At 45.2% G+C, this 17,722-nt stretch overlaps 1 protein-coding gene across 2 annotated transcripts in view; it reads right to left on the bottom strand.

Moving 5' to 3' along the window:
- GABBR2 (gamma-aminobutyric acid type B receptor subunit 2) overlaps positions 1 to 17,722 on the bottom strand; it is a 417,858-nt gene that overhangs the window by 111,233 nt on the left and 288,903 nt on the right. For both annotated transcript variants that reach the window (XM_005581209.5, XM_065530287.2), the window contains exon 8: positions 7,236 to 7,296. In XM_005581209.5, coding sequence (XP_005581266.2) covers positions 7,236 to 7,296 — 61 coding nt within the window. The remainder of the gene's footprint in view (positions 1 to 7,235; positions 7,297 to 17,722) is intronic.

Here is a 17,722-nt window from a genome sequence, read left to right as displayed (position 1 = left end):
GCCTGGCCAACATGGTGAAACCCCATCTCTACTAAAAATACTAAAATTAGCCAGGCGTGGTGGCACGTGCCTGTAATCCCAGCTACTTGGGAGGCTGAGGCAGGAGAATTGCTTGAACCTGGGATGGAGGTTGCAGTGGGCTGAGATTGTGCCACTGCACTCCAGCCTGGGCAACAGAGCAAGACTCCATCTCAAAAAAGAAAAAAAAATTCATCTCAGATGCCACTGCTTTCAGATATCCTTCGTAGTTTCTGCCAGGTAGACCTGAGTGCCCTCCTCTGAATGCCCACAGCTGCCTGTGCCATCCCTTATCACGCATCGCACCTTGCTGTTGTCTGTGTCTGCTGCTCATTGCACTGGGTGGGCTGTGGGCTCCCTGAGGGCAAGGATCGCATCTTACTCCACTCAGCCCCACCAACCCCCATACCCAACCAGTGCCGCCCAGCACCTGGCAGGTAGGGGGTCACTTCCTAGGAGTGACAGGAAATAATTGTTGAGAAACTTCAGAAGCACAAACCTTAGGACAAAAACCAAAAGGGTTTATCTACATCAAAATTAAGAACTTCTGCTCAGTCAGGACTTGAAGTGAGTTTACAGACAAGTGACAGAATGGGAGAAGATACTTGCAAAGCCTAAAGCCAATAAGGGATTGCTGTCTAGATTACATAAGGAGCTTCTGCAGACTGACAAGAAAAAGACAGTAACTTCAAAGTAAAAATGGTCAAAGAGCTGGGTGTGGTGGCTCACACCTGTAATCCCAGCACTTTGGGAGGCTGAGACAGCGGGAAGATCTCTTCAGGCTACGAGTTTGAGACCTGCTTGGGTAACATAGTGAAACTCCCACCTCCAGGAAAAAAAAAAAGCTAGCCAGGCATGGTGGTGCACGCCTGTAGTTCCAGCTACTTGGGAGGCTGAGGTGGGAGGATTGGTTAAACCTGGGAGTTCAAGGCTGCAATAAGCTATGATCGTGCCACTGTACTCCACCCCAGGCAACAAAGGGAGACCCTGTCTTTTTTTTTTTTTTTTTTTTTAAAAAAAAGGTCAAAGGATCAGAACAGACAATTAACAAATGACCAATAAGCACAGAAAGAAATGTCCAAACTCATTAGGAATCAGAGAAATGATACTTAAAGTCACAATATGATATTACTTTATACTTTTAGACTGTCAAAAAATGAGGGATCCAGGAAATCCCAAATGTGGGTGGTGGGTAGGGACACAGGAATCCTCTGCCAGTGGGCATGGATATGGGCATGGCCATTCTGAAGAGCAACCTGGCAGGTTTTGGGCATGTTCAATGTGCACGCAGCTTTTGACTCAGCAATTCTGCCCTTGGAAACCTGTCCTAAGGAAATTCCCAGTTGGATCCATAAAGGGACATGTAGAAGGACATTTACTATTTGTGAGGGTGGAGAGTTGAAAGTGACCTGGGTGTCCGTCCCAGGGGCGTCGATGGGTGAAGTGATAGATGCACCCCACCGTGGCTCCTGCAGGGAGCGGGGAGGAGCCATGCCCACAGGCACACCCAGGACCATGGAGATGACTTCAGAAACAAAGTGCTGAGTGGAAAAAACAAAACTGAACAGAGAAGATACCTAAGCCAGTGGCACCGATGTACGTGGCAACACGCATCTTGTAAGCACACATACAAACACAATATGGGGTGTTTGCCTTTCCTTGGGGGAGGTAGGAGTGGGATATGGGAATAAATGAGGGAAATAAGGGGGATAAATGGATACACAAGAGGGACTTTCACGGACCAATGACAATGACTGCCCATGAAATGAGGTGTGTGAATTGTGTCCTAAAGAAGCGCAACTGCACTTTTCTCAAGAAATTCCTGGGGGGAGAGTGTAAATCTGGGGTCATTGTTAAGAGTGCCCAGGAGAGGAGAAGGAAGCCAACAGTTGTTATGACTCTTCTCTGTGCCAGTCACTGAGACAGGAACATCATAGCCTCACATCATCAGGTTCTCAGTCACTCTCAAGGCAAGGAAAATGATCACCTTCTATTTATTTACTTATTTTTAACTGAAATGAAGGCTCGAAGAGACTGAGCTTCTTTGCCTGTCTGCCAATGATCAGGCACGTCTGCTTCAAGCCTATGTATTTTCCACATGAGAGGGAATGAGTTCCCCATCACTGGAGGCATTCAAGCAGTGGGAATGTTGTATAGGAGAATCAGGGCTCTCTTCAACATGGAAGGTCAATGACTCAATGAAATCCAATATCTGTAAAATATACTGTCTTTTGGGTCACCTTTTTTAGGTTCCCTGAAAGGTAAATCCTGGAACATGAGGGCTGGGAGGTGTCAAGGCTAGGGTCAGGCTGGAAGAGAGTCCACATTCCCATGTGTCCTTTGGTTCCTGCAGGTCCACAACCCTGCTGGTATATCCTGCAGGATTATGGACTGTGACTCCACTCTTAATTATATCAAGTTGAGTGACAATCTAACGAAATGGCCTTTCCAGACCCATGACTTGGTGAAGCGAGCTACAATTGCAGGCCTTCACAGACGAAAAGGTTATTAAAAACCAGCCTCAAGAGTCTCAAAGTAGGGTCAAACTAGCCCTGAAAGTATTCTAGTAGGTTCTGGGAAATCATCTTCCTGCTTTTATAGGCATTGGCATTCGGCCAGAGAGATTATGAAGCCCTGGAGGATCGGGGACTGTATCTTATTCAACTTGGTTTTCCCCAGAGGACTTGGTAAAGCGCCTGGCAGATGCTCAGGAAATGCGCACTGAATACAACCGTATCTGTTACCCTGAAGACCAAATAGTAATTAATGTCTGCAAATGGGAAGGACAAGTCTCTCTTTCACTAGGTACGTTCTGAATGACAATTACGTCGTTAGAGTGAAGGAAGACCCCTTCCCTTCAAATCAGGTGCCAAAATATAAAACTCCAAAGCCTGAGCCCTTTATGTTGCATAGAAGCAGTGTGAAATTCAAGCACTTATCATTCCCCGAGATTCTTACAAATAGGCCTAATGAAGGCAGGGTCGGTGAGTTGGAGCGGCAGATGCTGAGTTTTCTCTAAGAACGGCAAAAACAAGGCTCTAATCACAGCTTCACTCAACTTCCTTCCCTGCTGCAAATTCGGAGCCATGTTTAGACTTCGGCAGTAACATGGATACTTTTTTTCTCTTAAGGGGAAAAAAGCCAATTCTCTAGTATTCATCCTCATCTACACGCGGTGTCATGAAAATCAGCCATGGCATCAGGGAGGAGCATGGAACCTGGAGCTGAAAGGGGTTCAGGCCTGAGGCGTGTGCCCAACAGGATGCTAATACCTGCCTTACCTACGGCCAAGGGTGGCTCCCTAAGAATAGCACCTGCCTGGGACAAGGGGAAGAAGGCACGCAATTTATTTGGAAGGTGATCCTAGGATGTACTGTTAGTGGTGTGGGGGAGTGAGACAGGGAAGGGAGCCAGGACAAGGTGCATGAGTGAGCAGGTTTCTTCGTGGGCAACCAAGGTTCGGTCCCACTGTGGGAGCTCTGGGAAAAGAGCCAAACACACCTGGGAGTTGCCTCACCCAAGGGGAAAGGATGCTGGGGTATTTATCCTCCCGTTCTCATCCATCACTGACACAGGGCTGCTCCTGGAGGCATTAACTCCCTGGACAGCTCATCACACAGCTTGGACGGCCTATTCAATAATCCATCGTGGTAGATAAGGCACCTCTGAAACCCTTTACATTTGGAAAACCAACTGTTGTGTTGATATGCACATGCCCCCTGCATTCTGGTGGCTCATTTCAGTCCTAAAACAACATAGGTCCCTCTATTGGAGCAAGAGGATCAATGTCTATTTAAAAAACATGTAGGCCAGGCGCAGTGTGGCTCACACCTGTAATCCCAGCACTTTGGGAGGCCGAGGTGGACAGATTGCGAGGTCAGGAGTTCGAGACCAGCCTGGCCAATATGGTGAAACCCCGTCTCTACTACAAATACAAAAATTAGCTGGGCATGGCGGCACACACCTGTAGTCCCAGCTACTCAGGAGGCTGAGGCAGAAGAATCGCTCGAACCCAGGAGGCAGAGGTTGCAGTGAGCCAAGATCGTGCCACTGCACTACAGCCTGGGCAACAGAGTGAGACTCTGTCTCCAAAAAAAAAAAAAAAAAAAAAAAAATCATGTAAACAGGAGCATCTGGACTTTATTGAAGGCCCAGCTGCGACCCTCAAGAAAAGCTGGACATAAATGCAGAGAGAGTGAGGGGAGCATACTTGTGCCTGGGCGTATGTGGGAATGTGCAGAGGAGCAAGCTGAGGTCCAGTCCCAGCTCTGCCACTAGCCTGCTGTGTGTCCCTGCTGTGTGTCCCTGGGGGATACTACTCATTCCTGGATCTCAGGAATTCCTGGACTTGTACCATGAATTGGTGGAATGAGATCATCGTTAAGGCCCTGACCTGTATCACCGCTTATACATCATTAAGTGTAAGGAGCCGCTATAGGGGTAAACGGCAGACATAAAAGCAGCCGAGGGTTTCAGCACTCCAGGAAAACCTGAATTTGCCCCAGAAAGGTGTCATAATGTTGACAAGGTGCTAATCATAATTGCTACTTACTTGCTGGGAAAAAAATATACTGCATATGTAAAAATATATTATATGTATAGTTATATACACACATACTTTTCCATTTAGTTTTTCCCATATTCCATGAAGGTAGATAGGATTATACTCCTATTTTACAGATGAGGACAATCAAGGCTCAGAGAGGCGAAGTTGTTTGCCTGAAATTCTACAGTGAGTAAGTGAGTGGATCTGGGGTGGGTCAGCCCACAAAGCACAAGCTCTGAGCTGCTGTTTGCTGTACTGCCTTCCTTAGAAATCCAGATATGCCTAAACAGTCGCTGGAGCTGGCGTTTAAACCTAACGTATGAAAAAAAAGGCAATACAATTGGCATGCACTGGTAGCTGTGATCAGCCAATCCTTATTTTACAAAATACTCTCTTAGAATGATATAATTTTGAGAACTGGAAACGAGACAAGAGAATTCAGTTGCAATCACTCAAAAAAAAAAAAAAAAAAAAAAAAAAAGTAAGTATCTTTGCCAAGATGCTTACTTTGTTCAACCAATGAAGAAGTAAAACTTAACAAATGGAAAAATAATTACGTTTGCCTAAAATTACATCTTTTGTGCACGCCAGAGAGCTGACATGCGTTTCAATGACCTGCCACAGAAAGGCGAATGGGTAAGTCTACAAGATTGCATTACAGTGCGATAGCGCTGAACAACACCTCTCCTGATTGATCTGAGTCCTGGTGGGATTTGTCTGAATGAATCTGAATAACTCACTTTAATTTCTTGCTTTCCCCTGGATGACACTGGGATCTACTCAAAGTCAGTGGGCACAGCAGGCCCCACTCTTGTTTTGGGGTTTTCCAGAAACACTTGGCTGCTGAAGAACACTGTATTGAAGAGAGGTTCATCTAGTCGTTTTGGCTCATCAGCCTGCTAATGGCTGCACTGGTCTGCCTCAAGGAACGCCCAGCCCTGTTCCTCAAGGATGCTCCTTCACATAGCCCCTGTCTTCACCTCTGTTTCTTCCTCATCACACAAAGAAATTGGTCTGGATGGTTTCTGAGGCCCTTCTGACAGCAACAGAAAGTTCAACACATGACCCAGTTTCTTCAAAAAATAAATGGCCTGTAAAAAGCAGGGGGTTATAATAGATGAAAAGAGACTAAAGAGATACTTCAAGCAGATGCAATGGGTGGAATTTGTGTGGATTTTCCAACAAATCATCTGTGAAGACACCTTTGAGATGATCAGAGGATCCACACAGACTGGGAAATTAAAAGATATTAAAAATTGTTTAATGTTTTAGGTGTGATAATAGTACTGTGATTATATTATAAAAAGTCCTTATTGGCCGGGCGCGGTGGCTCAAGCCTGTAATCCCAGCACTTTGGGAGGCCGAGATGGGCGGATCACGAGGTCAGGAGATCGAGAGACGATCTCGGCTAACACGGTGAAACCCCGTCTCTACTAAAAAATACAAAAAAAAAAAAAATAGCCGGGCGAGGTGGCGGGCGCCTGTAGTCCCAGCTACTCGGGAGGCTGAGGCAGGAGAATGGCGTAAACCCGGGAGGCGGAGCTTGCAGTGAGCTGAGATCCGGCCACTGCACTCCAGCCTGGGTGACAGAGCAAGACTCCGTCTCAAAAAAAAAAAAAAAAAAAAAAAGTCCTTATCCAGAAGAAATGCATACTGAAGTATTTATAGAATGAGATGAGATCATGTCTAGGAGCTGCTTTAAAACACTACAGCAAAAAAGGGGGGATGGGGTGAGTAAAGATGAAAGAAGATTGGCAAAATGTCGATAATGATTGAAACTGGGTATTGGGCACATGGGGGTTCATTATGCTGTTCTCTCTACGTCAGAGTCTGTTTGAACATTTCTAAAATCAAAACCAAAAACAGCTGGGTGCACTGTTGCATGTCTGTGGTCCCAGCTACTTAGGAGGCTGAGGTGGGAGGACTGCTTGGGCCCAGGAGTTCGAGGCTGCAGTATGCTATGAACGCATCTGTGGATAGCCACTGCATTCCAGCCAGGGCAACATAGTGAGACCCTTTCTCTACAAAAAAACACCAAAAACCCCACATCAATGCAAACATCCTCCGAATACTAACTTAACCCCCACCACTCATAATCTCATAAGCTTTTTAGAGTCATGCGGGAAGACCGAATAGGCCAGGGAAGTACGGTTATCCCTAGGGATCCATGGGGGATTGCTTCCAGGATACCTTGAGGATACCAAAATCCCCTGACGACCAAGTCCCTGATATAAAATGGGGTAGTATTTGCCTATAAGCTACACACATCCTCCCATATACTTTATTCATCTCTAGATTTCTTACAATGCCTAATACAATGTAAATAGTTGTTATACTCTATCATTTAGGGAATAACGACAAGAAAAAACAGTCTGTCCATGTTTGGTACAGATGCAATCATCTATTTTTTTCCTGAATATTTTCAGTCTTCAGTTGGCTGAATCAACAGACGTGGAACCCATGGAGATGGAGGGCTGACCATGGTGTGGCTGAGAAAAAATATTCCAAATAGGTTGAAACGAATGTTTTCAGATAAGTATTTTCAATTGGCTCTGCTTTCTTTTATCTGGAACATCACACTTGCATTCCTTTTGATGTATTATATTGCATAAAACAACATCCCCAAATCTAAATTTTATCAGCTAGAAAGAATAAGCATCAAAATGCCTACCTTGAAATTGAGTAAATTTAATGGTTCCCATTCTCTCCCCGTTCCGGAACACAACTTGACCCTAAAAACAAAACAAAACAAAACAAAACAAAACAAACAAGAATAAAAGAGAAATGCCACATTAGCCCGAATGCCACTGATCTCACACCAATTCATTAACTGTACAATGTGATTATTAATACTGGAGGAAAAACAGATTCCCGCTGGACCACAGATGAAAATCAAACTAATTGTTTTTAAATTGGTTGTGACTTTATCTGGTTAATTTGAGGAGCACAAAATCAATAATGGAACTAACACATGTGAATTGAAGCCAAGATAAGCATCATCATGATCACCATGACTATTTATTAAACACTCACGTGTCCTGTGCTATAATGGGGATGGAGTCTTCTGGGGTGCTGGAAAGATGATGGCAAAGGTGGGGCCCAGCCCTGACTCTGCTCCCTGTGCCCCACCCATAAAGATGTGGGGTGTTGCTGAGTCTGTTTGGCTTGAGGACCAGAAGGGTGCTAGAGGTCTGCTGGTATTTCTTATTACGAACAGAGAATGTTTTTCTAAGTTTTTCCTGAATGGTGACGTCAGTCCCAATTATAACTGAGCTATGGTGCCGCAAAAAACTAAGCTTCTTGAGCCAGCAAGACCTGACTAGTGTCACAGGCAGCTGAGCGCCCCTCATTAGGGACCTTGGGGGCTAAACATAGCATCATCTTCTGCATCTGCCCTGCTGGCTTCCAAATGCTTGGCTAAATAAACCAGGAATTTAGAGATGGAATGTCATCTCTTCTTTCCGATGTATATCCCACCTAAAATTCTGCAACCATATGAGGAAATTGACACACACTATATCACTGAATCTTTATGCCAAACGTAAGTGATGAGGGGATGACCCCCATTTTGCAGATCAAGAAACTGAAACTGAGAGAGGTTATGGACTTCACACAATTGTTTAAGCGAGGCTGCTGGGATTCAAATGCAGGTTTAATTTTAAAGTCCATGCTACTTCACTGTAGCATGTTGCTCTTGATCCAGAAGTAAGTTTCTTCCTGTCTTTCCATTATTGTGAAATTAGGAAAAGAAATGGTTTTAAAGGTAGCCTGCTTTTCTCTCACCTTTATGCTTTTGTGACATCAGGCGACAGCACAGACAATGCTCTGGGTCCCACTGAAGTCGTGGGAGAAAACTGCAGGAAGCACTTTTCCTTAGGCAGAAACCTAAAGACTGAGGCCCTGCGGCTTCCAGAATAAAGGGGGATTGCTCAACCTGATCCCAGAACGAGAAACACCTTCCAAGGCCACTGGGACACCTTTTCGAAACCCTGAAGACAGCTGTGAGTAGTATCAGTTTGAAACTAATGCCCACCGAGTTCCATATTCAGGGGAAGGTAAGCAACTCCCGGGAGTGTGAAAACACTTCAGCCAAGGTGAGAGCTGTGATTTTATTTCTAGGGACAACTGAAAATCACAAAACACCTTCTAAAAGGATTACTTTTATGTAAATGGACCACTTTGCCTGAGTGGGAAAGATCGTCCACAAAGAGAATTTTTGTTTGTCTGACAAGATGGAGATCTAATTTACCAATCTTCTGCCAAGCTTTGAAGAATTCCACAGGCATCTAGATTTAAAATGTGCACAAATTCTGCAGACTCTTTATTAGTGAAATTACAAAGTATATGGAATGGTATTCAAAGCTTCCATGGAATGATACGGGAGTGGGGGTGAGAAGAGCCTCCCTTTACTTTGTGAACAAAACAAATCTTTGAAGTAAGATCTGTCACATTTTATTTTACTAAAAATAACTTTTTTACTAACAGGAACTCCTTCCATCTCCTTGATTTCTCCTTAATTTCTCAGGGGGTACAGTGGAAGTAGGCCAGCGTCTGTGTCTCACAAACTGGGTTCAGTCCTCTCTCAGGCAAGTTCCAGAATATCTCTAAATTATGGACCAAGCACAGGTCCTGGTATAGGACAGGTGCTCAGCAAATGGCAGTGGTAATTTTTATTTAAACATGTTTAATAGCAGGGAGCTGAAATCAAAAGATGTTAAGCACCAGAGAGCTTTCCAGTCCTTGGGAAGTGAGTTTCAACTCTCACGTGATTTCAACTGGCAAAGTGGAAACCACTGGGCCCCCAGCCACGATGTCTTCACCTCCCAGAATCATCAGCTCCCAAATGACTGACTTTCCAAACAACATGAGCCACTGTGCGTTCTGCCTACCGATGAGAGAAAGTAGAGGGCTTCTGTGACTGGGGTGACCAAGTGCTGATGGAGACATGGATGTGTAACTGGCTACGTTGAGAGTCTGCATCAGCGTTACCATGGCATCTGTTGGGTTTCACTGGCAAAGCCATCCCTGCTACCCTAAGTATCGCCAACTGGATAGGGGACGACTGCGCCAGCCAAGGCAGCCTTGACAAGACCGGGTATGAGGGAGGCCACAGGCCAGTCAGGTGGTTCTCAAGAAATTCTACCCAATAGGTGTCCTCCATATTAAAAGGTGGTCAATTTACAACATTCCAAAAATATTCACCTACTGCTTACTGAATACCCTTCTAGGGACTGCTGCCTGCTCTTGGAGAGCTTTTTATTTGATTAGGAGGGATAGCAGAAACAAGTCCACCAATGCTTAAGAAATTTCAGTTAGCGATGAATGCTATGAGGAAGATCAAAAGGGTGATGGGAGAGGGAAGTCATTTTTTTATTTTTTATTTTTTTGAGACAGGGTCTCGCTCTGTCACCCAGGCTGGAGTGCAGTTGTGCGATATCGGCTTACTGCAGCCACCACCTCCTGGGCTCAGGCGACCCTCCTGCCTCAGCTTGGGATTACAGGCACACACATCATTCCACCCAGGTAATTTACTAAGGGAGCTGCTTTAGTTGGGTAGTTAGGGAAGACTCTGCTCAAGACGTTATATGAGAGCTGAGACCTATCTGGAAAGAAGGAAATATTCCAGCCAGAGGGAAAAGCCAGGGCAAAGACCCTCAGGTGGGGAAGAGATTGGAATATTCAAGGAACAGAAAGGGCCAGCATGGCCAGAGCGCAGTGAGGGAGGTAGGGTGGTGGCAGATGCATAGGTGGACGGGGCCAGGTCACATTCTATCCAGAGACCATGACGAAGTGTCTGGACATGACTCTACGTGCAATGAACAGCCATGAGGGTGGGGTGGTAGAGAATGGATGGTAGAGTGGCAAACGTGGAAGGAGAGACTCTGGAGGCTCTGGCTCAGTAATCCAGGTGTGAGAGGATGGTGGCTTCGGCGAGAGTGATGGCCAGACTCTGTCCCTCCCCAGCTCAGAGTGCATGGCGAATGTGACTGAGCACTGAGCCCAGAGCAGTGCCTGTCTTCCATTCCATTCCTCTTATTCTGTGTGGTGGATGCCAGGGGTGTGCCCAGATACCCTGTTCAGGATGGAGGCCCTCCTCCCCAGCTGCTAGCATCTGGCTGCTGTTGAGATGCCTTACACCCAGTCAGAGCTATGTTAGTTCAGGTTATGCCCCCTCCCTGGGGGCAGCCTGCAGCTAGCAGTCAGTGTGAAGGGTCATAGATCTAGCCCTGCTGCCTCGATTCAGGACAGCTGTGAAGGACCATGGGATCCCGAGGTCCCCTGGGATTGGCTGAGCTCATGATTGCCACTGCCTCACATTTTGACTTCTCCCGCTGCCCAACACTACTTGGCTTCCTCCCTTTCAGCTTCTGTTCCGGAAAACATTTCCTGATAAACTTCCTGTATGCAAATCTTTGTCTCAGAGCCTGTTTCCTGGGTAATCTAGTCTCAGATACCCTGCCATCAAAGGTCGCTGGGGCTGGCTCTTTCCTGCCACCTGAAGGAGCTGAGCAACAGGGCAGGCTGGGAACAGATGCGGCAATACTGCCACTAGACAGTTTCAGAGCCACTGTGGCCTGCAGTTCAGCCAGGCGAGCCAGGCCAGCTTCAGTTCCTAACATCCCGGCTTGAGAGCTGGGATTTTTTTTTTTTGGTTTCCCTCCCACAAAGGTTGCACTTCTCCCAGCACATGTAGTCTTTATGTAGAGATAAATGTCACGACTCTCCTTAAGCTTTTGTCTTGTGCAATTCCAGGGTTGTAACTGAGAATCATCATGTTCATTCGAGACCAATCCAGGTGATGAGTTTAATTCTAAGGCAAGGGAGTTTGGTAACTCTGGCCGGGGTGGGGGCTGATAACTGTCTGGTGGCTCACAGTTCACACTCACTCTACTATACTCTCCACTGTGTGGCAGGGACTGGAAGCCCTGAAACCACATTTCCCAGAATCCCCTGCCAGCTGGTTTCCATTTAGGGTGTGCTGATGAGAAGCGGTCATGGGAGATTAGAAAGAACGCATAAGCATGCACGAGGGAAAAGCTTTTTTTTTTTTTTTCTTCCTCTGCTCTGGTTGTAGCAAGGGGAGCTACGAGTGACTGCAGGTGTCTGTAGGGCCCAGCAGAGCTTCTGATTCCTGAACCATCGGAGTGTGGGGGCCCCTGGCTGCATGCTCAGTGGCCAGAGATGGGGCACCAAAAGTAACAGAAACAGCAGCAGCAGGAGCCTTGGAGGCCTGTGTACCTGGGCTTTCCCTCCATTATTTCATTTGTATTCTAAATCTGCTCTGTGGTCATTTTTATAAATTCCTTGGAAGTAAGATCCGTTCTCAATCAGCATTCAGTCAAGAAAACAAAAACCACTTCAGGCATTTCAGGGGCAATGGCAACATCATTTTCCTTTTCCTTCTTCCTGCCTGAGGAGCATGGCAATTTTCCGGAGAACTGTATCTGTGACAACGGGCTCTACCTGTTTTCCTCTACCATCCCTTCCAACAAAGTTGTAACCAGTTCCCTGTATGAAATCTCCTTCTGAAATGCCTGAAGTGATTTGTGTTTTCTCCACTGGATGTTTATTGATAATGGATTCTAACTTCCAAGGAGTTTGTAAGAATGACCACAGACCAGATTTGGAATACAAATAAAATCACAGAGGGAAAGTTCAAAGTGGATAACTTATTAGGATTTTTTTTCCCCTGAAAGAGATGTTGCTAATGTCAAAGAAAGCAGTCTGTTTCATAAAAGTCAATCCAAACTAATAGTTCAGGTTTAATTGGGAGCCATAAAGCTGTATTTTCTTCTTCAGTGAAATCTTCAGAATGTATAGGGTAACTTATGGACAAAAACCTAAGTTTTGGCGTTTGCCAACAAGAGTAAACATTGCTATCTATGTGAGCTTGGATGCTCATTTAGCATTTCTGAGCATCAATTCTTCTACTTGAAAAATAGTAAGAACAATACAAATTTCTCAGGGTTGTTTCTGAGAATTAAAGAAGATGATTATGAAATGAGAATAGCCAGGGATGGTGCACAGCAAAGGGTAACTTATCGTGAAGGGTAACTGTTATTGTAACGCCTTGAGTTAGCAAAATCTCATTTTTTTTTTTTTTTTTTTTTTTGGTTTTGAGACAGGGTATTGCTCTGTTGCCCAGGTGAGAGAGTAGTGGTACAATCGTAGCTCAATGAAACCTCTGGCTACTGGGCTCAAGTGATACTTCCACCTCAGCCTCCCGAGTAGCTGGGACCACAGGTGCTTGTCACCACAACCAGCTAATTTTTAAAACAATTTATTTGTTGTTGAGATAGGGGTCTCAGTATGCTGCCCAAGCAGGTCTCAAACTTCTGGCCTCAAATGATCATCCCACCTTGGCTCCTCTGCAAAGTGCTGGGATTATAGTTGTGAGCCACTGCACCTGGCTGCAAAATCCCATCTGATGTCAGTTCAGAATCCCCAGAAAAGTTAGTGGGGAGTAAAATGGACACTAAGGATTCCAGAAGCCAGTAGGGTTTAACAGTCTCCTCTTAGAAAAACTAATTCTCTGTTTTCATTGTTCATCTTTAATACTTAACTACTAAGCATGAGTAAAATTCACTCCAACAAGTTTATGAGTCTTATAGGTTAAGCCCTTTGTTGGGGCCTCTTTTTTTTCCTTCTTTAATTTCACAGTGGAAGGCAGAGATACTCTCCCTGGGAACATGATCTGGTGTAGGGTCAGAGAGGCAAGAAGGGCAGCTTTCATGCTTCAGCCAGTATTATAGGCAACACCTGGGCAGGGGCCTGAAGCTACTTTGAGTGAAGACTCGCTGGGCTCAGCCGCCTAATATTCTGGAGCCCTGGGCCCACTGAGGTTCAGTCTGTGCAGATCACAGTGCACTTAGGGAAGGGTTTTCTTCCTGAATATGACTCTAGACTGCACTCTTATCTCTGGGCTGTCAAGTTTGCCTTTGGGAGGTGTGAGCATGCATCCTCATTGAGGATTTGACTTGTGCTGTGAGAAATAAGATCTATCCTGACACATCACACTGGCAGGAAAATGTTTAAGTTAATGGAAGTTGAAGGGTGTTAGGGCTCTGAAAACAATACTCCAAAACGAAGGCCTCAGAAGTCTCCTCAGAAGCCAAAATTTTTCTCTGACCTTCTCCTGGCCTCCTGTCTCTCAGTCCCTTGCTCCTCTGGGGCCAATCACAGAAAGTCCAATCCCTCTTCCCCAAAGTGGGTCAGAGAAATCAGGACCCTTTTTCTCCAAAACTAGCCATAAAAAGTAAAAATATTACTCCAGCATTCCCTCCAAGTTTCTGTGTAAAAACTGGCTATGAAGAAATTATGTGACTTACCTTATTTGACTGTAGGTCATAAGACCCCCATTCCAGAGAGAGCCCTGTGCTTCCAGAAGGAAGGAATGCGTGCTCAGAGAGGTCAAGAAGAATCCAGACAGACCAGCCTTGCTGGTTTCCCCAGTCTATCAGTATTGGATCATAGCCTTTTAGTCCAATCACGTTTCTACACGGTTGTCTAGACTTTATTGAACCTCAGCATAAAAATGGACAATTTCCCCTGTATCTCTGGGTCTTCATTCTGAAGGCTCCCATGTATATACATTAAATAAATGTGAATGCCTTTTCTCTAATTGGAAGTTGATTTTCCAGTGAACCTTCAGAGAACCAAGGAGAAAGCTCTCCTTAGGCCCCTACAAAGACCATGGGGGACCCTGGTAAGTTCTGTTGGAGGGGGCAGCACATCAATGTCTGTGTGGGGGATCCAAGCCCATCGTGGACTGTTCTGCTGCCAGCCCTCCCCCCAGGACAGGACTGGTCTCAAAGAAACAATGTAGACTTTGAGAAAACACTGGGGTTAAATTGCTTCTGAGGTGTTGCCAAAAGGGTAGAGATCTGCATGACGCAGGCTTGAAGGAGAAGATGCCCTGTTTCCACAGGGATGGCAGGATGTGAAAGAGAGACAGACAAATAATTGAGTACATCCACCCACATGTTCTGTAAAGATTAGAAAATACTCTTTTTTCTTTTTCTGTATGTCCCCTTGAGCTATAGGAGAGGCCATATTTTGCACACAATTTAAAATATTTTCTTACACCAAAAATTCTTTTGTTAGACCAAAGCATTCAGGAATGTTTGATGCACTCATAGAGCCTAGAGCAGCAGGTTTGCAGGGAACTGAGAGAAGGAGTATAATGGGAGGTGGGGTCTGTCCCACTGCCAGCCTTCGGTGGATGGGCAATAAGGATGCAGGGGCATCTTTCTGAGGGACCATAATCAGACGGCTCAGAGGGTACAAGTAGTGACCCTCCACAAAGCATGTGGTGGCCTAAGGTGGGGCTGTGTGCACTGGAGGGAAGCAGGGACCCAGAGAAGATAGCTGGGTGGATGGCCCAGGAAGGGTGGAGCAATTCCCCCTCTTTCCTTCCACTTATTATAATAAGAGACTCAGGCTTATTTAGAACAACAAAATATCAGGCATAAATGAATGTGTAAGAAGTACAGGAAAAGTGAAGTAAATTTTAATACAGACACATGATGAAATATTAGGATACATGCATTCAATCAGCAAGTCCTGTTGGGCACCTATGATGTGCCAGACAGGCGCCAGATCAAACACTGAGCAAAATCAACGTGGTCCTAGATTGCATGAAGTGTAGGGTCTGGTGGAAGACAGAGACATTAAGCAATAAACACATGGATAAATAGGGAATTACAAACTGTGATCAGTGACATTAAAGGAAAAGAACAGGGCGCCAAGAGAGAAAACTACAGGAAGACCCTAATTTAGGCTGGGGGCCAAGGAGGGCCTTTCCGGGACGGTGGCATTTGCACTGAAACCTGAAGGAGCTAGCTAAGCCAAAAGCAAAGGGGAGAACATCCTGGAAAGAGGAAATTGCAAGTGCGAAGGTCCTGAGGCAGGAAAGAGATTGGGAAATCCGAGGACCTGAAACAGTGCCGATAAAGCTGTAAGTGGTCATTGAAGAGGAGCTGAGCAAGAAATGTGATTGGCAAGGTGGACGGGTGCAAGGCCATGCAGAACCTTACCAGCCATGCCAAGGATGCTGAGCTTCATTTTGAATGCAAGAGGAGCCACTGAAGGGTTTTAATGAGGGGGTGATTTGACCTAAGTCCTATAGACGTAAGCATTATATTACAAAAATTATCAAAGGTTGGAACAAGTGATATTCCAATTGTGCCAGTCACTGGCTAGCTGTTCAACAAATTCATTTCCTTTTCCTCCTAGGCACGTGGTCAGACTAGGTTTTCCAGACTTCCTGATGGTTGGGTACGGCCATGTGACAGTCCTACCAATGGAATGTGGGTGGGAGCGACATGGTACTCCAGGCCTGGCCCATGAAAACCTCTCACAAGATCCTGATCCTTCACGCTTCCCCGTTTCCCCACTGTGAACCAGATTGATAGGATCTATCAGAGAACCCTGAGGCCTAAGGAACAGTGGGGACGTGAGACAGAGGGGCCTGGGCCCACGAATGATTACATGGAAAGGCTGTCTAACGACCAGAAGGACCCACTTTGGACTTTGTATAAGAGATAAATAAAATTTTACTGTGTTAGTCCACCAAGATTCTCAGATAACTTCGTTACGGCAGCTAGTGTTATTTATCCTAACCAATACAACAATGAATTTAAAAAGTAAAAAAAAAAAAAAAAGAATACAAATTGTATATACAGTATACTCAGAATTATGTAAAAATTACCCCCACAAAGTAAAAATGTTAACACTGGTTGGTCCCAGGGAGTGTGATTATGGCTTTTTCGTTTTACTTTTTAATACTTTACCTATATTCTATAATAAATGGGTATTATTTTAATAACAAGAAAACTTTATTAAAAACTTTTTTAAAAAGATGTTATACGGAAGCACATTTTACAGGCAAAAATAGCAATATCATCAGCAATAAACTAATACTCCCTCTTGAAATAGATTAATTTTTTTACTATTTTACTAATAATTTTACTGACTAATTTATTTACTGTTTTATCTGTGTAAACATAAGCCTGTTTCCCCTTCAAAGTCGAATAACAAACAGAGCAATGAACAAGGAGTCAGAAGACAGATTCAGGCTGAACTTGGCCATTTTCTGGGAAGGGAAGCTGGGGCAAATGCCTTTTCATCTCTGTGCTCAAGCTTCCCTCTACAAAACGTGCAGAGATGATATTGTGCAAGCTACTTTTAGCTTTGCTGAAACATTTGTGTACATTAAGAATTTTTCCCCCTGGGGTTCTCCTTTATTAATAGATTTTCAACAACACCCTCAATGGAATGAGGTATGTATGATTATTTCCATTTTACAGATGAGGAAACTGGAAACTGAGAGCCTGAGAGGTCAGGACTTTGCCTAGGGTCACATAATGAGTAGGCAAAAGGACTGGGACTCACCTCAGTTGTGTCAACTTCAAGCTCATGCTTCTAACAACAGGCCATCCTCCCTCCTCTTTGCAAGAAGCAGTCATTGATCAGAAAAAGAGCTCTCAGCAGGGGACTGGATTAAGTACCATGTGACCTTGGGCTAGGGGGATGGTGCATGGGTATAGCAGGAGTAGGCAGAGGAGGAGGAAAGATAGGTAGTCAGGGATGTGTTGGTAAATGTTTAACAGCTGGCTCTTTGGGGAGGAAAAAAAAGAGCTCTGATTTGTAGTGTTTGCCAATTTCCATGGTGTAAATACACCCACCATGGTGGATTTCAAGTTATCAATGATTTAACAGCTGGCTCACAAATTCCTGATAATTTAACAACTGGCTCTCAGCTCTCTCTGGAGCCTGCAGGAGCTGGCTCCAGCACACCCGTAACCAAGCCAGTCCATCTGGCTTCCAAATTAAGATTGTGAATGCAAAATACCCTGTTTTTACCTGCACAACTGGGTGAGAGTCTCTTCCCTGAAACAGGCGAGGAGGCTACAAATCAGAATGGGACTAGCTGGAGAGAAGGGGTTTGTGCCGAATATTTACCTACTGTCTCTCAGCTCCCAAACCTGCCTTCTCTATCCTGCTCTGTGATGCTGGGGCCAGGGCTCCACAAGACACATCTCCCAGACTCCATCCTATTAGCTTCCACCAACAGGAGGCTCTGAGGTAGAGTGGAAGGGGACGATGGGAGTCCCTGCTCTCCTATTCTGTCAGGCAGGGTCCTGCCTCCAGCTTCTT

The sequence above is a fragment of the Macaca fascicularis genome, chromosome 15, assembly GCF_037993035.2.
Source record: "Macaca fascicularis isolate 582-1 chromosome 15, T2T-MFA8v1.1".
Classification (NCBI taxonomy): Eukaryota; Metazoa; Chordata; class Mammalia; order Primates; family Cercopithecidae; genus Macaca; species Macaca fascicularis.
The sequence above is the reverse complement of the archived record's forward strand: the minus strand, read 5'-3'. Positions and strand labels throughout refer to the sequence as shown.